This window comes from Heterocephalus glaber, unplaced genomic scaffold (assembly GCF_053883595.1).
Source record: "Heterocephalus glaber isolate CG9 unplaced genomic scaffold, H.glaber_assembly_v1.0 deba00001504, whole genome shotgun sequence".
NCBI classification, from domain to species: Eukaryota; Metazoa; Chordata; class Mammalia; order Rodentia; family Bathyergidae; genus Heterocephalus; species Heterocephalus glaber.
Window position 1 is genome coordinate 35605304 of NW_028258324.1, and position 27387 is coordinate 35632690.

The window sequence follows — 27387 nt, forward strand, 5'->3', positions numbered from 1 at the left end:
AATATGGTGATGAGACTTTCTTTGTCAACTAGTCCAAATATTGATACGCCTCCATTTTCCTGAAAAGAGACCAGGAGATCAAGGCTGAGGGCGATTTGTCCAAGGTCACAGAGAGGGTGGTCTAATGTTTTGGTTCCTGTAGCTCAGACAGCAAACTATCCCGTCCCTTAGGAGGCTTGGTGAAAGGTTGCACTGCAGGACAGAGACCAAACTTCTGGCCTGCAGTGTGTTGATCACAGTTGCCAGGGCAGCGGCGCACTGTTCCCCGCCTCCATTGGTGACGCCAAGGGACCAACGTCCAATGAGAAGGCCGTTCGCTCCCCGCACCGCTTTTCCCGGCAGGCCTCGCCTTCGCGGCCGTTGGGTAGCAGCGTCGAAGGTGCTGGGAGGTTGGCTCTGTGGCGGCCGCGGCGTTACACCGTTTTCCAATCTGTCCGCGTCCGCCGCTGCCCGACACAGAGCCAAAATGTTCAGGATGCTGAGCAGCAGCTTTGAGGATGATCCATTCTTCTCGTGAGTGTTGGGGGTCCGAAGTCCGCGGTAGGCACGTGAGGGGAGTTATTTTAAGGGAATAGAGCGAGTTTTAGAGATCATGGGAGACCGGCCGAGAGGGGGACCAAGCTGGGGAAGGGAGGAGGAGGAATTAGGGATGGGTGAGGTAGGAGAGGGTTTGAGGGCCTCGTAGGAGGATTTAGGTGCGCGGGGTAAAGAGGAGAGGATTTAGGGTCCTGGGGTGGATAGAGGAGGATTAGGGGGCGTGAGGTGGAAAGATGTCCTAGCTCACTCGCACACACACACGCACGCGCACACACACAAGGTGCCAGTTGCTCTAGGCTTCGCGCGTCTGGGTGCCCCGCGGCGACTTTGCAGGTGACCCTAACTGCCAGCTCCTGGGAACTTCTGGTGGAGAATTAGGCTCACAGGACCCTTTGCACATCCGCTTTCATTCCAAATCCAGGTGGGGAGTATCTTCTAAGACACGTTATTAAAATGGGACGTTTTTAAAATCAGCATTTTTCCTGAGTGAGGGATGTGATTGTGAGAGCACAACTGAGCGGTTAGAAGTTGCCGGGTATACTGTTTGGGTTCTTTGCTCGGTTGGCTAAACAAAGCTGTCCTTCTTCGGAAAGACTTCTTCCAGTCAGAAGCGCTAAAAAGGAGAGGAAGCAGAAACGGGGTCCATTTAATACCTCGGTTAAGTAAACCTGGTGAACTGGAAATAATACCAGCCTATGAAGAAGGCAAGCAGATATAATTTCACTATGATCTAGTTTTGTTTTAACCCTTACTTTACCCTTATGTATACGTAAAAACAATCTATTTGGATACCTATAAGAGGAAGCTATGGATGCTTTTTTTGCCAAAGTGTTCTGCCAGTTTGAATTTTAACTTAGTTCATGATTTATTTTGATTTCTTAAATTTTCTATGCAGCTTGGGGACCGGTTTTTTAAAAAAGGTTAAAATGGTTACAGTTTGCTGCACGTATTTTTTTTTTTTTTTTTTTTGGTATGGAGGATCGAACTTGGGACCTTGCACTTGCAAGGCAGGCGCCACAACCACTGAGCTAAATCTCCGGCCCCTGCTGCACGTATTTTTAAAGAAAAATGTCATATTGACTTAAAGTATTTGTTATGACTAATTTAAAGCCAAGAACATAAAAGTGATAATTGGAAAATTATTTTTTTCTGTATTAATTATTTTTTTCTATAAAGTAACATTTTCCTTGAAGATTACTCATTCTAATTAAGGTGTATATGGACTTAAACAATTTTATTATTATATCACTTTAGTTTACTTGTTCAAGAGCTGTTGGAATATTTATGGTCAGTGTCATTTAACAAGTTTAAAAGTTTCTATTAAATTTTATATTTGAATTTTCTTTTTTAAAAGCCTCTGACAGTAGAGGCTAAATATATACACAGATTAGCTGAGCTGTTGAAGTGGTTCTTATGTAAATGTGACAGTATAATGGATAACACTTAACATTATGATACATAATTTTTGAATTCTTATCCTTAATCATAGCAAAAGGAGTAATAGCCTTAATTAAACTATAGATATGCATCTTCTTTAAAACCTCTAGCAAAAATGTAATTTAAACTTTTGTGTGGCTCAGAGCAAAGGTAATGAACCTAAGAGTCAGAGTCAGAAATAGTAACAAACCACAAATAGTAGGCATACATCAAAGAACACCCTTCCTCTGTGCTTAGGGTGGAAAAGACCATCAGTTACACTTCAGTAGGTCTTTCAGTCATTTTCTATAGCTTTCTTCAATGCAAGCAACCATATCATAAAAATATAAAATAAAATTATTGTGACTAACTTTATAAAACTGATTTATTCTTACAGTTTTTCTCTACAATTATATAGATTGAGTACACTGGCTGTAAGAAAGAGAATGTGAGTTTGGATTTATTCCACTTATAAGTTAAACATAAGGAATTCATAATAGTGACACATTTATTAAATCATTCACTGACCTTAGTTAAGAACACTGAAGGGGGAAGTGAAACATATAGACCAGGGCCCCCATTTTTATATTAATGTTTCTGTTGCTAACATTGTACCTGCCTATTGGGTTCCCCACTGGATAGTTTAACATAAAAATATATTAAATAAATATTGTTTAATGGTGGCTTTGTGTCCTTCATACTATGTCTTGTAGTTAATTTGCAGTATTTAGTTGAGTACTGAAAGTAATTATTATTTGCATTCAACAAATAACCATTTTTCATGTTGGCATTTTCTATTTAGAATACAATCCATTAGTTCACAATCACGAATAGTCTATAAAAGCATGTTCTACTGATTTACTAATTATTTAAAAGTAAACAGATAAAAATAAACTTCTTGAGGAAAAGTTAGAGATACTAGTTTGGGACTGGTAAGAGACTTAGTCAAATTGTTAAATGCTTAAAAGATTTGAGTTAAAAAATAAAATCTGTACATTTGAATTCAAATATATTCAATTCCAATGTTTACCTTCTTAACAATATATCTTAAATCTTGCACAGAAAATTAAAGGAAAACTTTAAAAATATTTTAAAATTTGGTGTTTTATGATATATTTCAGATTTTTAAAATGTTTTATTATGTTTGAGTTGAATTTATTGTAATGAAAATTTATCTTGCAATATGATCAGATATCCTTTCCTAAATAATATTGTAACTTGGTTAAAAATACAAAAGTGAAAAGCTGGCACTTACTGCCATGCAATTTTCTCTCAAGAATACTACTTTTCCCTCAACTTTGTATTCAATCTGTGTGTGTGTGTGTGTGTGTGTGTCTGTCTCTCTTTATATACACACACACACACACACACGTATATGTGGATATTGATATATACATATATATTTAAGTAGGTATGTTTAGGCAGGAAGTTAATTTGAGGTTAAAATTATTTTGGCATGCACCTATACCCTAAAGAACATTGATTAGATATATCTAGTGTGATCCAGAATTTTCTACCTGGTGCAGAAATGTGAATTTCACATCTCCTGAGCTACAGAAATGAAATTCCGATCAGGCAAGTCTACAAAGAATAGCTATTAAAGACTAAAGGCTTAAAAGCAGGCTGGCAAATTCTATCAGCCTTTTTTAGACAGGGTCTCAGTAATCCAGGTTGGCCTTAACTCCATGTAGCCTATGATGCCCTCAAACTCACAATCTACCTGTCACAGCCCCCAAGTGCTGGGATTATAGGGGTGCACACCTGGCTATCACCCTTATTTTTAATTAGTGTATTTTCCTTAGGCTACACCACTCTTCTGTGAGCATTATATGTGGGATGACTAGTCTTTGGTCAGAGTACCTCTGGAAATGTTCACAGGATATTACTTCTTTGTCTTCTTGCTCTCAGCAGGATCTAAAACTTACATATCCATAATCTATTTTAAAATTTTTTGCAAATTATTGTTTTGTATCTTATGGGTAATTGTGTTTATTAATGAATACTTCTATTACTTTTCAACTGACTAGTTTAATAGTTAATGTATTTCATGTGAAAGTTATACATTGACTATTTTCTTGATTTTGACGATTCCTAGGTAATAAAACAGCTATTAGATAAGTTTTCATAAACAGTTGTCAGGGTTACTTATATATTTATTTCACAAATATATTCTGATGTAGAACCTTCACCAAGCTGTTATAGTGTGGTTCTGATTTGTATTCTGCCACATATACTTCACATTCTCATTACTTAATAAAGGTAACTTGAGAATACTCAGCTAGAATCTAGAGTTTTGATTTTTAGGATCCAACATTAACTTTATGTTAAGACCTACAATAGCTACTGTGATTTTTAGCACTTACTCTAATTTTCTGAGAAATATAGAAATTTCTAGTGAGTGAATTTTCAAATTTCAAAGTAATATTTGATAGAATGAGGCTCTAATTCATTTTGGGGCATTGTTTGGTGGATGAGGTAAAAAGCATTGAGGTAGGAACATGGGGGCATAATATGCTAGTTGTTGGTGAAGGAATGCCATTTGTAGGATCTACCCAGGTAATGATGCCTGCTTCTATCAGTGAGCATTGTAAATATCTCAGTAAAAGGAGAAAAGTACTGTACTTACAGGCTGTAAGGAGACAGTCATTCCAACAAATCTCTTGGTATTAAGGACTTTGACCACACCAACATTTTAATTTGTGCTTCTAGGTACTGAAAAATTAGTATTACCTTATAGGAATTTAGTGCATTCAAACACTTCTTAGGTTCCAGCTATTTATACTTCCATCACTGGATTCTATTATAAATTCATAGATGTCATGACTCTTGTTCTCAGGATCCTTTTTTACTGTTATATGTATTATTTCTAGTATCAAAACTTGGATTATATGATGTGTTTTTTAAGGAGAAGTCCGTCCACCTCATTGAAACTAGGAAACTTTTATATGATCAAGAGAGCTACAACAATCTTCTTGCTAACCTTTTACCACTACTATGTATAGTGGAAAGGAGGAATTTTCCTTAATGAATGGAGCTGTTGTGTCAATGATCTTTATTCATGTAATGAAGAATAAAATAATGCTTTTTACTTAAAAGTATAAATATATATTTTATCCAGACCAAAGAATTTTATAACTTGGGCAAAATGTATATATGTTTTGTTCTTGAGAGAGTCTTAAAAACAATACTTAATCCCTAGTTTCAAAAGAAGAAAAGAAAGAAGAGAAAGAAAAACTTATTCTGAGAGGAAACATTACCAATTCTTAAAAACAGCAGCAACAGCAACTTTTGTCTTGAAATCATTACCAAAATTCTCAGAATCAATCTAAAGTTCGAGACATAAACACTTTCATGTAAGAAGGCAGAAGGCCACAATTTATTTTTCTTATCTTATGATAGATTTTGGATGTAAATAACATGTAGGAGATATACATTTGGTACCAAATTTCATTCAGTTTCATTTCAGTTTTTGTTAGCAATCCTGAGACAAAATCCTTAATCATAAGAATGAGTAAAACTAAATTTTTCCTGACCTAAGTGAAAATGCATTCTCATGAAAAATCTGAAAACTGTAGAAAGTTTAGTAAAGGAAATAATGCAACCCATTGTTTTGATGTATTTTGATAACATTTTCCATATAAGAAGTTTCTCCCCAAAATTGGGACCAAACTTTGTGGTTACATATTCTTTGTTTTTCCCCAATATATCCATGAGTACTTTCCTAGTTTTTAAATATTCCTTAAAACGTGACTTTAGAGTCTGAAAAATGTAGATGTACAAAATATTTTTGACAGAAATCTGACTTGCCAGGTGTGATAGTGCGTGCCTGTATTCCCAGCACTGTGGGAGACTGAGGCAGGAGGATTGTAATTTCAAGTCCAACCTGGACAACTTAGTGAGACGCTGTCTCAAAATTTTAAAATAATCTGAAAAGGCCTGGGAATGTAGCTCAGTATGAAGGCCTTGGGTTCAATCCACAGTACCACCATACGCAGACACAATCTTTACATTTCAGATTTTTACCTTAGGCTAGTTTATGTGCATGAAATGACTAGGTTTTAAGGTGTGAACTTTTTAAAACCTCATGAAATTCCTTCCAATGATGAATGTCATTATATTGTATACCTAAAATGTACCAATAAAATTAATTAAAACCTCATGACATGCCAGTTTGTTTTCCTAGTCTGTATTGGTGGTATAGTGGTAAGCATAGCTGCCTTCCAATTTGCTTCCCTAGAATAATGAAATATTTATTTGCAAAAAAAGTGAATGAATAAAAATATATAAAATACTATTAATGTTTCATTTAAGAAAACAAATTCTACATTAAATTAATTTTTAAAAATTTTAAAACAACTCCTTGCTATTATGAGGTATTTAAAATTGGTGAATTCAGGACAAAACAGAGAAAGAGTAAAATCTCATCTGTAAGCAGCTGTTATTCCGGGTAGATGCAAAGTGAACTTACTACAGGGAACAGCCAGATTCTTTCGAATGGTTCAGACAGGTGGAAAAGCCAGACTATAGGCCCATTTTTGTCTTAATACTTTTCCCAATACACTGCCTTTTGTTCATGTCACTCAAAAGAGAAATATAAATTTTTTAACATTTGTTATGTGTTTGATTATATATGTTCCTATTTAAATAAAGAAAATGTGGCTAACATTTCAAATTAGTCACATTTAGTTGAATTTGTAGCCCAATTATAATGCAATAAGAACAATACAATTTGTTTCTGCAGTGAAGTAATAACTATTTTATTGTCATTTATTTACAGAACAAAATCTAGTTCCCTGAAGTATTTCTTTATTGGAATTAAATATCATCTACATATCTAAATGAAGGGTTGAGTGGTTTTTCTTAAGTAACTGCATATTAATAAGAACTGACATTTTAACCTTCATACTGATTACCATATCTAAGCTCTAAATGTCTAGCGAGTATAGAGCTCTAAGCAAAAGAACTACATTTTGAATTGCTTGTTTTCAAGTATCAATTGTTAAGAAGACTAAAGGACTTTGTTATACAAAGGTATAACAAATACTTTGGAATAATTTGATTTTAAGGTGAGGATTAGAAAGGAATTATTCTTTAGACAATTCATTTATGAGTTTTAGAACTATTTGAAACTCTGTTCCTTTAAATGAAGAGCGATACTGTCCTTTGACTCCTTAATTTTAAGCAACTTTAATCAGATTTTGATTTAGGAAGCACTGAAAAGACAGCATTTTTGCCTTCCAATATGCTATAACATGAGCTGCTCATTGTATCCTGTCAATCCTTTTATGTTGTAAATTGGCACAACCTTTTCATAGTATTAGTTGCCTATAATTTTGCTAGAATAGTGATTTTTTTTTTTTTAGAAAAGTGACTTTTAAACTTTTAATAGGTGGAGAATCTGGTCATGGTAGTCTGTTAAACTTTCTGTGCTCCTCATTCCTGTTAGTAAGATTAAAAAGAAAACTAAAAATTGTATGAGAGGCCCAGCATATAAAGGGACCTCAGTAGAGGTCACTCATCCATCCTAACAAGTTAAAACTGAGCACACTGATAAAACAACTCTTCCTGTGTCTAAGAAATGAGGTCACAGGAACAAACTACTGCCCCAACAATTGTAGGCACACAGACACAGCAAATCATAGAAAGGCAAATGCAGAGGATCACTGCTTACCTCAGCAGAAATCTGTAGCCACAAACCTCCTAAGGAAGTAGTACCAGGGTAGGAAACAACTTGACAAATTACTAGGGGCTCAGCATGAACAAGTGTTTGAGAGTTTAAAACTGCAGAGGGGCCTAATCATGGGGTGGGAGACAAACTTTTGTGAGTTTACTTACAGAAGCTCTGCTAGCTCCTCACTGAATATTGGGGGGGGGGGTCCCTTCTTGCTTTTGGGAGGGGGAGGGGAAGAGGTAACCATTTTGAAATGTGTCAAAGCATTCTGTATTTTTGGTTTGTTTGTTTCCGGTGGTGAGGATCTAATTCAGGGCCTCATGCATGGAAGGCAAGTGATCTACCACTGAGCTACACCCCAGCCCAGAATCCCATTCTTAACAAGGACTATCCTCAGCAGAAACATTTTTTAACCAAAACCCTACCTACCTACAGGCAGAAAATAACCAACATCTTATTCTGTCCCACTAAGGAGGGGACGAAGAAGCACCACTGGGGTTCACAATCCAGGGATACAGACTCATAAAATGACTGTGCCCTATTCTTTTGACCATAGAACACTACCCCATCCCCATTTATTAGTACTGCATTGCTAAAGGCCTATTTACTACACTTTCACAGGATATATCATGTACACCTTCAGCAAAAAATTACAAAGCATATTAAAAATCAGAAAACATGGGTTGAAGAAATTGAACAATCAACTAAACCAAAGTAAGATACAGCATGAATGTTAGAATTATTAAGCCAAGAATTAAAAAAATAAAACAACTTTGATTACAAATCTGTCTTCATTTTAGTTTCAATTTTTTTTGTATTTTATTGGCTTGACTCATAGGCTAAGTTATCTATAATAATCTATGATTCATATACTAATATCTTTAATGGAAAAAGCAGCCAGTAAAGAAGAACAGATGCAAGCAGAGAGATGGAAATTTTAAGAAAAAAAGAAAGAAAGAAGGAAAGAAAGAAAGAAAGAAATCATAGATAACAAAAACAGTGTAACAGAAATGAACAGTGCCTATTGCTAGAATAGACACAGTTTAGGAAAGACTCTGAGGTTGTAGAAACTTCCTAAACTGAAATGCAAAAAAACAAAAAAACCAGGCTATTCTGAAACTGTGAGGTAACTACAAAAGGCATATGTGTAATGAGAATGCTAGAAGCCAAAGAAAACAAGAAAGAAACAAAAGCAATATTCGAAGCAATGTTGATTAAAAATTTCTCCACATTAATATCAGACACTAAACCACAAATACAAGAGGTCAGAAAACACCAAGCATGATAAATACCAAAAAATGAAACGCCAGTATATCACACTTGAGCTTCAGAAAATTAGATAAAGGGGCTGGGGATTTAGCTCAGTGGTTCTGCCGCCTGCCTTGCAAGCACAAGATCCCGGGTTTGATCCCCGGTACAAAAAAAAAAAATCAGATAAAGAAAAAATCTTGAAAGAAATCAGAGAGAAAAAAATGCCTCACTTAAAGAAAAGTGAAGATCTGATGTACATATGATTTCTTCTCAGAAAGCATGCAAGCAAGAAAAGAATGAAGTAAAATATTTAAAGTGGTAAGAAAAAACCAATGCATAGGTCTGTACACTGTGAACTAGAGTTCTACTCTACCAAAAAAAAGAATAAACTTGTGTCATTTGTAGAACATGGATGCACCTTGAGACCATAATGTTAAGTGAAATGAATCTGACACAGAAATTTAACTATGACATGGTTTCTCTTATATGAAAAACCCAAAATATAAATAAAGAGCAAATTAAAAGATAGATAATAAGAAATAGGAAGATAACGATTTTTGCAAAAGAAAAGGCAACAAGAAATGGAGGGGAGAGGAGAGGAAGGGGAGGGGAAAGGGATGAAAAAAGAATTAAGGTGTGTTATGTGCGTGTACCCACTCCCCATGAGGAATGTAATCATTATGTACTGTAAATATGTACTAATAAAGAATGAAAATTGAAGAAAGTGATGAAATAAAATCTTAAGACAGACAAAAGATGAGTTTTGGATAGAGATATAGTTCAGTGGTTCGGTGGTAGAGCATTTAGTGTTTGCAAGCCCCTGGGTTCCCAGCACAGAAAGGAAAAGGACGGATGGAGGGGAGACAGAGATAGAAACAGAAGAAAGAAAGTTGGAGTCAGTTGGCAGTAGATCAGTCCTGCAAATAATGTTTAAAAGAAAAAAAAGTTCTTCAGAGAGAAGGAAAATGACATAGGTCAGAAAATCTGATCTACATAAACAAATGATGACCATCAAAGAATAAATGAAGGAAAAATGAAAACCTTTTTTATTAGTCTAACAGGTAACTGTTTAAGTTAATAACAATGTATTTGATAATGTATTCTTATATGTATATGAAAGGAATGATAGCAATAATACAAGGGATGAAAGGGGAATTAGGAATATTTTATTATAAGATATTTGTACTCCCTGCAAAGAAGTATAATGTTATTTGAATGTAGGCATAGATTACTTATAAATGTATATTGTAAACTCTAGAGAAACTGCCATAAAAAGTAAAATCTCACAAGAATTAATGGTAAAATGGCCTTATGAGTCTTTATGCATTGTATATGTCTACCTTGTTTGTTTGTTAACATTAATCTGTTTATAGTGGGAAAGGTTGGAATATATAATAATCTCAATAAATCTAATACTCTGGTGTCTTAATTAAATTATATTTCATAAATTAATTTAGTACAATTGTAGTGATTCTTTTATTAATATCCAATATTAATTAAAGAGACTCTTCATTCTGAGAATCAATGGTGGTTGAAATTTCATTCTGTTTCACTATGAGCATCTTTAGCCTGCACACACTAAGGAGCTCTCTTCTTTTATGACTTTCTCTGTGTAAGATTTGTTTATGAATAGAAAGGAGGGAAAAATAACTGGCATCCCCAAGTAGACTGGTATATACAGAATAAGAGTTATAATAAGTGAGCAAATGGAGAGGTAAGAGTAGACTAATGTTATAATTTTTTACAATGTAGATTGTTAGTGAAGCATTGACTTTGTAAAGTGATATATTTATTACTTTTCCATCTCTAGGACAAAATACTTGACATGCACAATTTAAGGTGAAGAGGTTCATTTTGGCTCCAGATTTCAGAGAGCACAATCCATGGTTATTTGGCCTTAAGGCAGAAACAGCCTAACATAGTGGAGGAAAGCTGCTCAACCCATGACAGCCAGGAAGGGGAGAAGGAGGGATGGAGAGTAGAAGGAGGAATGTTAAAATTTTACAAGAAAACATACATTAGGCCTTTCACAGAGATATATTGATATACCTTATTTTACAGTATTTCAGTGTAAATTGCCAAGAAATAAGTTTTACTACTATTTTTGAAAAAATAGATTTATATAGCCAGTAGTAAAAATTTGCATTTGGTATATATTGCAGAACGTTTTACATTTCAACTTTTTATATTTATGTGTTCACTATAAGGCTGTATAACATGAAAAGTCTTTTTAAAATCAATCATACCCAACATCTGGCAATTAATGACATAAATTATCAAGGTACTTTACATTTCAAAAGTATATTTTTGTAATATGTAATACAGTACATAGTTAAGGTTAAAACCCCTTCAAATGTACAGAACAGGACATTATTAAAAGATTTTTCTCACAATATGAGTATAATTAATACTATTGAATTATATGCTGAAAATGTTAAGATGGAAAAGAAAAAAGAATAAAAAAGACTTCCACATCTGGCCCTCAACTTTCTAGTTACTGTCTTAGAATATAACCACCACTGTGACCAGATTGAACCAACAGGAAATAAAGATGATGGATGGATGGATGGATATTATGAGGAATAGGTAATGGAAAACGGAGTCTGAGAAAATGGAGAATGGAGTCTGAGACATCCTACAATCTGCCTCTACAACCTGGAAACACTGGAAAGCTTGTAATATAATTCAATCCAGGGGGAGCCAAGGATGTAGATCTTATTCTGACAGCAGAAAACTAATGTCCAAGCTCTACAGTCAGACAAAAAGGGTAAATTCTCCCTCCTTCCACTTTTTGTTCTAGTCAGGATCTTAATAAATTGTATGATTCCCATATGGACTGAGAAGAGAAAATTTGCTTTACTGAGACCACTAGTTCCTGTGCTAATTTCATCTGGAAGCATTCTCATACATATACCCAAGGATACTGGTTAGCTGAAAGTGTGGGAGTCCTGTGCCTGGTCAAGTTACACATAAAATTATCCATCACAGCCTCCCAGGGAAATAGGTATATATTCCAAGTATACATACTTTAATGTTTTTATGCAAATAGAGAGTATGCTATATATTTTACTAATCCTTTCATATCAATATATAAATACCTAGCTTGCTTTTCAAAAGTGGTATAATACTCCATTTAAATTCTTTTGAAGTGCTCTTTTTTCTATGCTTTTGCTTATTAGTAAAAGTCTTGTACACCACATAATTTTGATTAGTGGCATAAAGTAAGAGAGGTATATTCCTTTTCTTCAATTTAGCAAATAAGTCAAACAATATTTTCTATAAGTTAATTTATTTCCAGTAATTGTTGCTTAAGAGGGGCTAACACAAAAGTAACAAAATTTTAGTTTTCACTTGACTTGAAAAAATGTTCCCTTTTGACTCCCAATAATGGATAACATATATGCTTTCCCTAAAAACTTTTGAGGGAAGGTGAAATGGGGAAAAATAACAGAGTACTTGGAGAAATAAATAAAAAAAAGAATTGGAATAGTTGATATATCCAGAACTGCTAGAAAAGGATCAAAACTGAAAAATAACAGATACCTTACTACAGATATTGGTTTAGTTGCAGAAAACAAAATTTGCTATTGCAAGTTAAAGCAAAGGGGAATTATTACATATCATTAAATTGTTTAAAGAATCACTTTGATAAATGAAAATATGTACTCTAGATTGAATTTTCAGGAATGACTCCCAGAGCCACATCACAGGTCAGACCACCAAGTGAGCAACTGCTTTTTCTAGGATAAGAAATTGCTGAATAAGAAAGTTGTTACTGCTGCTGGCTGGACTCAAGCTATGATGTATCTTCTAGCACTCACATCAGCAAAATCATGTCTGCCCCCTAATACCTACAGAAGTCTAGTGATTAGATATTCAGTTATGCTAGCACTGCTATATATCTGTGTTCTTGGTGATAATGCTTACCAACAGAAAGAAATAAGAGTACACACTCTGCCTGTCTTCCAAATCTCAAACAATTGCACATGCTTGGTAGAATGTAAATTTGGAAACTTAGCCACAGGGGAACTCAGAAAATTAAGTTTTTAGCTTCCTAGCCTCAGCAATACAGAAACACACATTCAATGGATTTGAGCACCACTGTACTTTTTACATTCTCTTTTTCTCCTTCCCAAACTATATCTTCATACCATTTTAAATTGGGTTATTTCCATTTTAAATTAGGTAATTGGAAATAACTATGAATAATAGAGGAAAAATTAATTTTGAAGTACTATCCACTTCTTTTTAAGAATGCTAGATTGTTTCTAGGTGCATCTTTGCTGTACTGAAGCTCAGAAATGGAGGAAAATATAGAGAACAGACTATAAGGGGACTCAGTGAAGAAGTGTAAAAGCAAAGAAGTCTGAGGAGAAACTAATCCTACTGACGCAGTTTCACACTTCTGACCTCCAAAACTGCAACAAAAATGTCATTTAAATAAGAAAGGGAAAGAAAAAAGGAACAAAAATTGTAAGAAGCTACAGTCTAGTAGCCATTGTCTTAGTTACTTTTCTTTTGTTGCTGAGGCACAATACCCAACACCCAAAGTTAAAGGAGGAAAGGTTTATTTGGTTCATAGTTTGTAGAGGTTTCAGTCCATTGTTTGCTGGCTCCAAGGCAGGGTGGTGTGGCAGACAGGCATCACAGAGGAGAAACAGTTCATGGTGGGTAGAAGGCAGCCTAGCATTGCACCATGAATCAATCCTAGCATCACACTCTAGGTCCAGCTGTCTGAGAAAGCCCCATCTACAACTGCATGAGGCTTTGGAGGGATGTCTAAACACAAACCATAACACTGCTTGAATCAAAAAAGTTTGAGGAGTATAAAAAAACAAGAAAGACTTTAAAAAGAAAGGGATACCTGCAAAGTCGGAGAGACAGAGATGGGAAATGGAAATCTCAGACATTAAATGAAATTACAGGACTAAGCACACATACCAGCATCTTCACCCTAATTAAGGTCTATAAAAGTAGCTTAAATATTCTAATTATTTCCTGACATTAATTATCTTGTTCTGTAGAAAGATAGATGGATATAGATATACTATTATAGATAATATCTCCAAATACCAAAGACAGAAACTACACTGACCAGAAGATCCAATATTTCAGGAATGAAAGAATGAAATAAGAAAGGGTAATTATATTTTCAGATGATTTTTGCTTCACTGTGGCAAAAAAGCTCTATGTGAATCAATGCTCTTGCATATAACAGTGTAAGCCCAAGAAAAATGTAAAAACAACTTCCTGGAGGAGGCACTAAAGGATGACCAAAGACAGACAGACTGGAGAAGACTGGACAATTGCAAAAAGGAAAAAAAAAACCCTCTAGTGTGAAGGCAAGCTCCATGTATAGGAGCTAAAACTCAAAATTAGAAGATTCAAGTCTTAAAAACCAAGCTTAAAAACCAAGGACAGAGTTCAGTATAGCCACAGTCACTGAGAAGGGGGAAGGAGGGTGGTGTTTAAAAAAGAAAACCAGAGAGGGTGAGCATGCAATACTGTAAATAACTTATCTTAGAATGCAACAGACTTAAAGCAGCCCAGCTAAGAATAAAAGAACTAGAGATGTGAACAGCTACTCAAGACACAAAATTTTAATTTTAAGGGCAACCAGATTAATTGCCTGCTTAAGAAGAATCCAACACATAATAAATATTACAAAAATCAGAGCTACCACAATATAACAGGTAATATACAGATATAATTGAAAATTACTTAAAGAGACAGGAAAATGTACTTCATTCTCTAAATAAAAGGCAATCACTAGAGATTTACCCTGAAATGACCCAGATATTAGAATTAATGGATAAGAATAAAGTGATAATTTTGCTCAATGATGCTTGCAATGAATGAAAAGATAGGCAGTAAAATTACATGCATGTAGAATATATATAACTTGATGTATACATACATACCAAATAGAAATTTAAATCTGAAAGAATAAGATTTGAAAGAAAAAAACCCACTAGTTGGGCTTAACAGTAGAATGGAAGTATTAGAGGAATCTAAATTAAATATAAATAGAGTTAGTCAATCTAAAAATTAAAAAAATTTTTAAAAAAGAATGCTAGGGATTTATAGCAAAATATCCAAATGTCTAATATTGGGTATCTATAAAAACTACTTTAAATAGTTAAATTACCACATTATAGAGTTAAGCTATATGTGAACTCTAAGCAAAATAAACATGAGGAAAACCATGCCTAGGTCCATCATAGACTTCTGAAAGCAAGTGATAGAGAAATCTGGAAAACAGGATATAGAAGAAAAACACTGAATTACCTTTGACTTCTCACCAGAATCAATGGAGGCCAAAAGATGAAGTAAGCTTCACACGTGGAAAGAAAGACAAAAACTGTTAACTTAGATTTAGCTTGTGAAGATATCTTTTAAGAATAAACAGTAAATTAAAATATTTTCAGATAAAAGAAAACTAAGAGAATTTATTGCAAGCAAACCTATAAAACAAGAAATTAAAGTTCTACTGTGAAGGAATGTTAGATGGCAATTTGCGTATCAAGGAAGGAAAGTAGAAGAATGATAAAATATTAAAATATGGACAAATGATATATCTTCAGAGATGTCAGAGGATATTGTAGCTGTTTAAAAAAGAAACAGGGCAGGGGATTTAGCTCAGTGGTTCCGCCCCCTGCTTTGCAAGCGCAAGGTCCCGAGTTCAATCCTCAGTACCAAAAAAAAAGAAACAGACATACCAAATATTTAAATTTTGATTTTAAAATTTAAAAAGTAAAGCTGGATTACGAAGCAAAAATATTCACAACCAAAGAGTAGATTAATAAACTGGGAAACTAAGGCAGGAAATTTCTTTCAACAAGTAGCACAAAGTCACGGAGTGTGAGAAAGATTTGCTTTTTTAAAGTTTGACAAGGTATTGATAAATAGTAATAGGAAATACCCAGATAATTTCAGAATGATTTCTGAAACTAATGAAAATCTGAAATACTGAATGAAAGTCTGAAGTCTTTGGAATCAGATTAAAAAGGGCAACTTGACTGTTGTCAAGATAATTTTTTTTAAACATACACTTCAACCCATGATCTCTCAATACAGTAAAAAAATGTATAAACAAAAGAATCATAAGGCTTCAAGAGAATATAACTTTTTAAAAGAAAGAAGCTGAGGATGGTGATGCATACCTGTAATCACAGCACTCAGGAGTCTGAGGCAGGAGGATCACTGTGAGTTAGAGGCCAGCTTAGGCCACATAGTTCAAAGCCAGCCTGAACTTTGTCTCAAAAAAGAAAAATGAAATGTAACAAAAAATTAGAACCAGATTGTCATCAGATTTCTCTCCATAAACACTATTTGCCAAAAGATAAATCTTCAAACCAAGAGATGGGCTGGGGATTTAGCTCAGTGGTTCTGCCACCTGCCTCGCAAGCACAAGGTCCAGAGTCCAATCCTTGTACCAAAAAAAAAAAAAAAAAAAAAAACCAAGAGGAATTCATGTTGATTTCTATACCCAGGTGGCCATTGTATAAGTTTGAGTGAAAAATAAACTTAGACATGATAGAGTTTATTGTGCTCAAATTACTAATCTTAGAATGCAGACAGGAGATAAAATACAAGAAGCAATGACAATTCAGAAGCAAACCAAATAACTTTCTTGAGAGATTAAATTAGAGCATTTTCTGTCGCCCCTATTTTTTTTAGTGGAATTATTATTTTCCCCTTTCCTCTCTTTAAGATAGCATGGGAGAAATTAAAAAGCAAAACAAAACAAAAACCAATTAGCATCCAACTCATATCTGAAGTTTTGAACCTGAATGACCTGGACAGTAATGGGTGTGCCTTTAATAGAAATTGGGACATGAAGAAGAAAAGCTGGCTAAGGAAAAAGTCAGTGTTGAGGTTTACAGAGTTACTTGGTTATAAATGAGCAAGTGTTTAATTATTGCTTTATCCTTTGTAGTTTATGCCTGTGATACTTTAGAAGTATCCCAAATTTCTGGCCAATAGGAATTTGAAAATTAGCCTCAAAAAGTCTCCAAAGATCAGGCTCTATCTCTACTGCCTGGTGCAATATTTTTTTAGAGAGAAAGGAATGACATTCAAGTTTCAGAAGTTGGAAGGTTCAGAGAATCCTTGTAATTTTAATGTGTTGGTAAATAGAAATGAGAATGATTTTATGAAGAACTAAATGAGCTACGAGGAAGTAAAAAACATGAATGTGACTATTCGAAGATTGTTTAAATACTATAGCAAAGGAGTAAGTGCTTTAACAAAGGTTATCAGGAGACATTTTTGAGAACAGGGAGTGAATATTTATTAGGAACCTTTTTTAGATTAAAACAGTTTTTATTGGCATGGATTTAGTATGTTCTACTTATTTACTTTTTTAAAACTTTGCAATCATTTATTAGTCTTAGAAAGGATTTCAAAAATCCCCTTGAATAATAACAGGGAATAATAGTTACAAATCAGGCCTTTAGTGCATAGAGAATGCTGCCCTTGGGGTGGCTGTTTCTTCAGGAGCTGATACTTTCAGGCTCTCTTTTGAACTTGTCCTAATTCAGTCTTATGTTCTTTAATTTATTACTTCTTTAATCATCATGCATAGACATCCCATTCATCATACTAGTGCCAGGTTAATAATAAGCTTTATTTTACAGCATTTCAATCTTCTAGGACTATTTTATGCAGACTGAGCAGGAACAGTTGGATGGTTTTTCTTGAAATTGCTTTACATATTGTTATTTTAGGAATATGTCTAGGGTAGGCAGAATAATGGTTCCCCTAAAGATACTCATATCCTAATTCCTGGAAATTGTGAATATGTTACTGCACAGGCAAGGAGAAATTATAGTTACAGTCAGAATTAAGGCTGTTTATTGGTTAATCTTAAAATATCTTTATTAGTGGGTTATCCAGGAGGGCTCAATTTAATCACAAGAATCCTTTAAATGAAGAAGAAGAAGGCAAAAATATCAGAGAGAGGGAGAGAGATGTAAAGATGCTGTATTGCTGGCTTTGAAGATGGAAAAAGGGACCACAAGCTAAAGGAACAGTCTTTGGGAGCCAGAAAATGCGAGGAAACAGTCTCCCCTATAGCCTTGGGAAGTACAACCCTACCAACACCTTGATTTTAGCCCACTGAAGCCCCTTTTGGACTTCTAACTTCCATGAGATTATAAATTTATGTGGTTTTAAGTCAGTGAATTAGTAATAATTTATTACAGCTGCAATAGGAAAATGATGAATAAAGTTCCCGATACAGAGGAATTTACAGTGTAACAGAGAAGTGAGACTTTTGCATCTTTTTTGTTTTATTTTGTTTTGTGAGACAGGGTCTCATAATGTAGTTCAGATTGACCTTGATTTTACTATGGAGCTCCGGGTGGCCTCAAACTTGTGGCAATCCTGCTGCCTCAGCATCCCCAGTGCTAGGATCACAGTTGTGTGCCACCATGCCCAGCAACATTTTTTTAAATTAAGACTATAAAACCTGGATATTGTGCTTATTGTACTAATAGAAACAAGCCAATAAGTCCAACCCATGTTGAAGGGGGAGAAGAACATGTCAAGGCATGAATACTAGGAAGTGGCACAGTTGGAGGCCATCTTAATAGCTGTCTACTGCACATAGAAATTAGTGAGTTTATTAATGTACTAGAAAATTAAGTTTATAATGTTCCTAACTGGAATTAAGTTCAGTAATTTCAGAACATTTCTAATATACCACAAATAAATCTCCCATTTGGAAGGATATAAAATGAAAATGGAAACTTTTCAACTTTCAAACAGGAAATTCAAAACATACGTTAAAATAATCACAATGAAGCCAAATTTTGTGATACATATCTGTAATACTGGCACTCTGGGAGGTTGAGGCAGAAGAGTCACAAGTTCAAGCTCAACCTGGGCAGCTTAGCAACTTAGTGAGATCCTATCTCAAAATTTAAAAAAATTTAAAAGACTGAGAATGTGGTTCAGTGGTAGAGTCCCCCGAGTTTAATCCACATTACCAAAACAAAACAAAAAACTCTTACAACTCAATAAAAAGAAGACAATCAAATTTTTAAAAACAAGGTGTATTTGAGCACACATTTTATCAAAGGAGATATAGAATGACAAATGAAGTATTATTAAACCATTACTCGAATAGTTAAAAGACTCACATACCAAGTTTCAGCAAGAATGTAGTGCAACTAGAAGCCTTAGTTCAGTTTTAAAGCAGTTACTACACTCTTAACCATACAACCCAGCAGAGGGTTGTTCACCAAGATAAGTGAGACTATGTAAAGTGTACACAAAGAGTGGTACATGACTATTGATAGCAGTTTTATTTAGAATGGCCCAAAATGTAGGAGCATTTTGTGATTATATTGTGATAGAGTCATAAACATACAATGAATTTAGCAATAAAACTGAACAGTTCAATAAATGAACAAAACATGAATCATAGAATCCTGCTAAGTAAAAAAAACTAGACACAAAAGACAACATACAGTAGGATTCCATTATATGAAATTCTGGAAATCTATAGTGACAGCTTAACAGTGTAACTAGAATTGGGGGGAGGTAATTACCTACAAAGGCACAAAAGGGAACTGTTTGGGGTAATAGAAATGTTTTATATCTTAATTGTGGTGGTTTTATCTGTTATACATTTTTCAAAATTCATCAAACTACAATTTAAATGGATAAGTGCCATTGTATATAAATTATATCTAAACAAAGCTGAATTAAAACAAACTCCCTGCATACCCAAACACAAATCAATTAGGCAGTTTCCTCCAGGGGAATATATTAATAAAATTGAGCTCCCTCAGAGTAGGATTATGTACACAAATATTACAGAATTCAAAGGAAAAGCTGTTTCTGCCTGGGAGGACTGGCAGATAACAGAAATTTGGAGCACTTCATAATAACATCAGAGAATTGGAATTGAATTAGAAGTAGGAAGGATGATCTAAGGAGGATGTAACAGAAGTGAAGTCTAGAAAGAAGATAAACTTCTGGGAGGCTTGTTTGGACAGTAGTGAAGCATTAGATTGCTTTGGTAAAATAGACTCCAACTGTAGTGTGCCTTTGTTCTAGATTGAGAAAAAATGAATTGACTACTGGTTTAATGACTTCCAACTGGAATAAGGGTAAAAAAACATTATAATAGGCATTAAAAATTTTAGATTCTTGAGTGGGACTTGTAATGAAAGTTAATATCAGATTAAGAGCATTTATGTTTATAAAGCACATAGGATAGGGCTTGGAACGTAATCATTGCTCTGTGTGTGTTTTTAAAATATATCCTTCTTTTAAAAATATACAACATATTTTCCATAAGAGGTGTTTAATGATAGAATAAGAGGGAATGACATCCATGTATAAGGAAGAGAAGGTAAAACACTACCATCTACTCAGTATATTATATGGGTTGGTTTTGATTTAATCTTGAAAACAGATATTCAGTATTATCCTTTTAAAAATCTATAGAAACTTAGTCTCAGGAAGGAGCTTGAATTCTAATCAATTCTAGTACCAGAAACACAGAAGGGGCAGTTTCCTTAAAGATTGATAAGGGCCTGCCAAATCATACCCAGAGCCAGTAAATTTGACTGGGATGTTGAGGGTGGAAATGAACAGGAATCTGCATTGCTGACTTACTAGTTGGTTGGTAATCTCAAAAAAAATTTGAGAAACATTGTTTTAAGACTTACCAGAGCACAGAGGAGGTGAGCCACTCCCAGTGCATAAGAGGAGGCCTCTGGGCCACCATACCACCCCCACCAGCACAGAGGAGGTGAGCCCCACAGGCACCAGCAGCACCCACCTTCCCCCAGTTGAAATGAGAAGACATGTAAGCAAGTCTCAAAAACAGACTTCCAGATCACCTACAGTAACCTCAAAGGGAAAGGAGATGGAACACCCTGAAACTCAACCACCTGGACTCCCTGAACTGGCAACAAAAGAGGATCTGGAAAAAATGAAATCAAAAATAATTTATCAGCTAACAGCAGAGATTGTGCCCATAGCGCAAGACATGATTAATAAATCTAGATTGGAGCTGAGGAACATGATGGAATCCCAACATAGGAAACAAATGGAATCCATAAAACAAATGCAAACAGATTTCCAGGAGATTAAAAACTCCATTGAAAGTCTACACAGCAGAATGAGCTATTGTGAGGATAGAATTTCAGATATAGAAGATAAGATTGCAATTACTGACCAGGAAAGGAAAAATTGCAAGGGACCATGAGAAATCAATCCAGCAGCTGCTAGACAATGCAAAGAAGAATAACATAAGACTGATTGGAGTCAATGAAGAAACAGGAGAGACTGCAGATGACATAAAAAAAACTGTTCACAGAAGTGATGGCAGAAAACTTCCCAAGCAGGGGAAAAGAACTTGACATACAGATAAGTGAGGCATATAGGACTCTAACTAGCCTTGATCAAAAAAAAATCTACACATAGGCATGTAACTATTAAGCTTCCAGAAACCCAACATAAGAACAAAATTCTACAAGCAGTGAGAGAAAAAGAAACAAATCACATACAAAGGAAAGCCCATCAGAATCACAATAGACTTCTCAATGCAAACCCTCAAGGCAAGACGAGCTTGGAGTAAAGTATTTCAAGCCCTAAAGGAAAACAGCCTCCAACCCAGATTGATATACCCTGCAAAATTATCTTTCAAAATTGATGGAGAAAGAAGATACTTTCATGACAAAGAGCACCTTAGGAACTTCATGAATACCAAACTGGCACTCCAAAAAATTTTAGACAATATCCTAGGAAAAGACAATGAGGATCACAACCCCAGGAAGCCCAGCAGAATGAATCCGTTGAGTGTGACAAGAAATTGAACACAAAGGGGGAGAATCCAACAAAAAGAAAAAGTCATGACAATGATAAGTCAATATGTATGAGTTATAACCATCAATGTAATGGTCTCAATTCACCAACCAAAAGAAATAGACTGGCAGAATGGGTCAACAAGCGAGATCTAACAATATGCTGCATACAAGAAACACATTTAATTCAAAAAGAAACTCATAGTTTGAAAGTTAAAGGGTGGAAAACAATACTCCATGTGACAGGAACCTGAAAAAAAAGCAATAGTAGCTATCCTCTTTGCAGATCAAGTGGATTTCAAATGAAAATCTGAAGCACTCTGGTCCCAAGAATTTCAGATAAGGGATACTCAACTTGTAGGTACAAATCTATTGTGAACATGTGTTTTCATTCCTCAAGTAAAAACTTAAGAATAGAACTATTGGTTCTTAACAGTAATACAAGAAATTCCTAAATTGTTTTCCAAAATGGTTTTATCATTTTACATTCACATTAGCAGTATTAGAAAGTTCTAACTGGTTCACACCTAAGCTGACATTTATTCTTTTAAAACTTTTAACTTCATCTCCCTAATGTGTATATAATTCAATCTTGTTATTGTACTGATTAGTATTTTTCTGATTCTGGTGTTGCACACCTTTCCTTGTGCTGTACTGGCTATTTATCATCTTGTGTCTACTTTTTAATTGGGTTGTCTATTAATGAGATGTAAGAGTTCTTTATATATTCTGGTCATAGGTTATAGGCATTATAAATATGGTCTGTTTAAGGACTACTTTTCATTTTCTTAATGATGTCATTTAAAGTTCTAAATTTTGATGGAATCTCATTTATCAATATTTTTCTTCTATATATATTGTGTTTTTTATATCCTAGGAAATTCTTACCTACCCTAAATTCATAAACATTTTCCCTTATAATTTCTTCTTAAAGTTTTATAGTTTTAGTCTTTCGTATTTAGGTTCATAGATCCTTTCAAGTTATTTTTATGTATGGAAATAAAGGGTTGAGGTTAATTTTTTTAAAAAAAGACTTAGCAGACATTTCTGTTCTGTGATGATTTCTAGTATTTAGGGCCAGGGATGTAGCTCAGTGGTTTTGCCGCCTGCCTCGCAAGCACAAGGTCCTGAATTCGATCCCTGGTACAAAAAAAAAGATCTAGTATTCAGAGTTCTTAGAAACAAAAGTTAGCCTCATATATTATCTGTACCTTTGTCTTTGTTTAGTAAAATATATATTGTGTCTTTATTATAGTTCATAATATAGTTTTCAGTGCTCATATTTCATAAGTAAGAATTAGTCCTTGTTAGAATCTACATTGTTTTTTTTTTGGTATTAAATTCTTTTATTGGTACATTGTAGGTATACAACACAATTACATTTCTCATTGGGAATTGTACCTTTACATAATGCATCTTGGTTCTTATTTTTCCCCCATTCCTAGCCCTCCCTTCATGCCCTCCACCCTTCCCTATTTACAAAGACTTTATTTCCATTTTTTCCATTTTTCATCATTTTTCCTTTCCCTTCTTTCCTTTCCCCTGCCCCTCCCACTACCCCTACCCCTTTGGACCTTTTCTTCCTATTTTACATTACCGATTAGAATCTACATTGTTGATGGCCCAAAGTGGCCCCTACTTGGGAGCTGTATTTTTCTGATTTTTCCCTCCTTCCTTCCTTCCTTCCTCTCTTTCCTTTCTTGCCATTTTCCTCAGATGTGTTACTTTGTATTTACCATGTTTATGCAACATTAGCTAAATGTGTATTTTTAGTATAAAAAGTGAATTATAGTGGTTAACAAATAGAACAGATTTTTATAAGTTGGATTTATAAGTAGTGAGTCTTTTTTATGAAATAATTCAGTCTTCCTAAATTATTCTTATGTCTCCTTAACAAGTGTATTACCTACAAATAATTCTTTGTAGTATTATTAAAACTTATTTATTATGCCTATTGATTATTTAAATTATAAGAATCCTACATTATTCTGTATATTTTCCACAGTGATTCTTTTCTTGCACACCGAGAAAGTATGCAGCAGATGATGAAAAGTTTTTCTGAACCTTTTGGAAGAGACTTGCTCAGTATCTCTGATGGAAGACGAAGAACTCGTAATCATACAAGACATGACAATGGTGAAGATTCTGTGACTGTAAGTTCTTTATTTTAAAGACATTTAGTGAGAAATTGCTATAGGAATTTGAGAAAAATATTACAGAAATGGATTTGATAATAGGATATGACTAATATTTGTGATACAGAAATATCTATCACCTAGAGAAGGAGACCTGTTGAAAAATAGAATCCTAGAATAATGAGTTATTATTTATATAAAAATTCCACTGGCCTAGGACCTTAGGACCATAGAATTATATATTATAACCAAAATTTAAACCATTATTTTCATATATTTTCACATTATAACTTTCTCTCATGTCTTGAATTAGAACACAGAAGTAAATTTCTTTCCTGATCCCACATACTTCTTTGTTAGTGAGAAGGAAAAGGAAAGTTGAAGGGAAGGGAAGGGAAAGGGAAGAAAAAGAATTAAGATATGTACAGGTACAAATTCCCTATGATGAATGTGATCATTATATATGGCAAATATTTACTAATAAATAAAATAAAAAATATTTTAAAATAGTACTGAAATCTGTAGTTTAATGCTTTGTTGGACTAGGAAACACTGATCTTCTGCATAGATACCTTAGACCTTCAAAGTTTAGATTAATCCTCAATTATGGCCCAGAAGCCTTGCACAACTGTAGTATATTCTTATAAGTCTTATCTGAGAGCAAATCTGGAAGTTTATAAACATATTCAACTAAAAAACATGTTTATATATCTTATTCATTTTCTTTTTTGTTGTTGTTGTTTGGCTTTTTGTTTCTATTGCCTTTTCAGCCTCAGGAATGGCAGTTCTGTAATAACAAATCCACCGGCTTTCTATAAAGATGAATATCTGGAGTTGAAATGTAGATGTTGGAACTTAGTACACACTGAATCAGTCAAGTAGTAGTAGGCTTCCAAAATCTTCCAGAAAAGCATTTTCATATTTTCTCTTTGTAGTAAGCATAACCAAAGTAAAATATCTTAGATATTTCTAAGAAGTTTGATAAGTGCAATTAATTTGCCACTTAAAATGAATCTTTACATCTTTTTCATATATATTATTGCCAAGCAGTATATTCACATTCAAATTAGCTTTTTAAAATTATTGAATAGTAGTATCATCATATATACTTTTAGTGCTGATCAGTTTCCTCAACAGTTTAAAGTTAATATCACCCAGGGATTTGGCTCAGTGGTGCTGCTGCCTACCTCACAAGTGCAAGGTCCCAAGTTCAATCCCCGGTACCATAAATAAATAAATAAATAAATAAATAAATAAATAAAATAAAGTTAATATCAGAGGAATATTGTCAAATAGAGCAGAAAATGAATTATGAGCATTAAAATAATTTGAGTATTAAAATATTTTGGATATCTACTTTAAACATAGCAAGGAAAGAGTAGGGTTATATATAGTTTTTATATTTATGTATATAAATGAGCTACTTATAGCTTTTGTGGAATAAGCAAGAAGTGACAGTTTTATTCCCTTGCTTCTAAAGTATAGAAATGAGACCTGTTTGTAATTCAGCCCAAAATTTCTTATTGAGGCTGCCTGAACACATTATCTATAACTATGCTGGTCATCCACTGAAAGCAGAAGTAAATGTTTCTTTCCTGTATACTTCTGAAATGTTTAATAAGAGGTAGAATAAAATATATAGCCAAATAGAGAAATTGCTGTGAAACTTTAGTGTATAAGATTCATAATTTAGAACTTTATATTTTCCAATGTGTCATATTATATTTAAATCAAGAAGAAAACATGAAGAAATAATATGATTGCATAAATGTGATGATGTGTTAAGAAAAGTCAAATAGGAAAACAATTCTAAATACAAAAGAAGACCAAGAATAACATTGGAATGAAAAATGAAAATAATTGCTCCCTTGTTCTCACACTTGGGCTATAATAACAAAATACCTTAGATTGCATAACTTATAAACAATAAAAGTTTGTCTCACACTTCTGGAGGCTGGAATTTTCAAGATCAAGGTGCTGGCAGATTCTCTATGTAGTGAGGGCTTGCTCTCTGATACATGGGTGGCATCTCCTTGCTGTGTCCTCACAGGGTAGAAGTGGCAAACACACTCCTTTAGTCCTCTTTTATAAACAGTTTATCCCGATCATGAAGTTTCAACATGGAATATATCTCATGCTGACTCATCATAGGAAGATAGGTTTTGTTGTTTGATGAACCATCATTCTTTGATAATTTGGAAAAGATGACAAGGATATTAGCAAGTCTTTGACACTTAACCCTCATTATATACCCATGTCAAACAAGCAGGGGTCAAAAATTAAAAGTAGAATATTGGTGAATGGCTCAAAAAGTGGTAAAAGTCAGGCAAAATTAAGCAGCATTTGTCTTAAGCCTTTTATCTTTAATACTAACTTTGATTTGTTTTGGGGCATTTACCTAAATAGGACTGGTGGAGTTTAAGAGCATATGGACTCATCCTTGTTTTGTTAATAAGAAATCCAAGCCAGGCATGGTGGTGTACACCTGTAATCCCAGCACTAAGGAGGCAGGAGGATTTCCATGAGTTCAAGGCCAGCCTGGGCTACATTGTGAGTTTAAGGTCAACCTAGACTACATAGTGTGACCCTGTCTCAAAAAAAAAAAAACCCAAAAAGAAGCAATCTAATTTTCTCCTATTTAATTATAACAATGTCCAAAGAATACAATAAATAAAGATATGTTACTATGTAACCATTTATGAATTGGTCTTTAAGAAGTATTAAATATTTATCCAATAAACTTACCAATCTTTGTGAATTTTGTTAATGTAGATAAAAATTTTATCTTTAATTGTTTAAAGACAAGATTAATGGATCTTTTAAAAATCCTTTTCTTTCCTTGAACAAAGGAAAGATGATTTAATCTTAATCATCATACCTGATGTTTTAATTAATTTTGGTATAAGTTTGCATTTCCTTTGAAAAATGTTTATGTTAATCTATAGCAAATACTTTTTCTTTCTACTGCCCTACTAGAGTAGTCATATTTTCAAGTAGTATATGGCTTCCCTATTTGCATGTCGGGCTTCTGTCAAGTTCTAAAATGAATAAAAGCAGATACAGTAACTTCAAAAATATACATTGAGACTTTTTGATTAAAGGGGTCTGTAATATTGGTATTTCTGAAATGTGTACTTATATGGTATATTTTTATATTTTTCAGGGATTATTATATAATAAGTAACCAAAATTAATTGGATATCTTTCTAGGCAACAAGCTTTTCTCTTGCGCCTTTCGGCAGTTTTGGTGGCATGGTTCGTATCATAAGACACAAGCAATATTTTCTGATGAATGTTCACTGTTCATGAACTGAAGCAGACTGAATTGGCATGCATTTTATTAACTTTCATTAATGGCTTTTTAGTATTTGTACTGAAAACCTCTCTTTTATGTTTTAAACTTAGAGTGTTTAGGCTTGTGTTTTCTGAAGTAAGTCACATAAAATATAAAAAGTTAATCTTCAAAAATAAAAAATAGATTCTGGTAGATAAATATGTGTGGATTTGCAAAGATAATCCCCATAGTTGTATTTGAAAGTTGAGGACTTCCACG

General features: G+C 34.0%; 1 protein-coding gene across 3 annotated transcripts in view; it reads left to right on the plus strand.

The window, feature by feature from the left end:
• Window positions 1-308: 308 nt before the first annotated feature.
• Mlf1 (myeloid leukemia factor 1) overlaps window positions 309-27387 on the plus strand; it is a 42241-nt gene continuing 15162 nt past the window's right edge. For 2 of the 3 annotated variants that reach the window (XM_004834515.3, XM_021253593.2), the window contains exons 1-2: window positions 309-513; window positions 23705-23852. In XM_004834515.3, coding sequence (XP_004834572.1) covers window positions 467-513; window positions 23705-23852 — 195 coding nt within the window. In that variant the 5' untranslated portion in view covers window positions 309-466. Of the gene's footprint in view, window positions 514-23704; window positions 23853-27044; window positions 27090-27387 lie in introns of all 3 variants that reach the window. The other variant, XM_004834514.3, reaches the window with a different exon arrangement.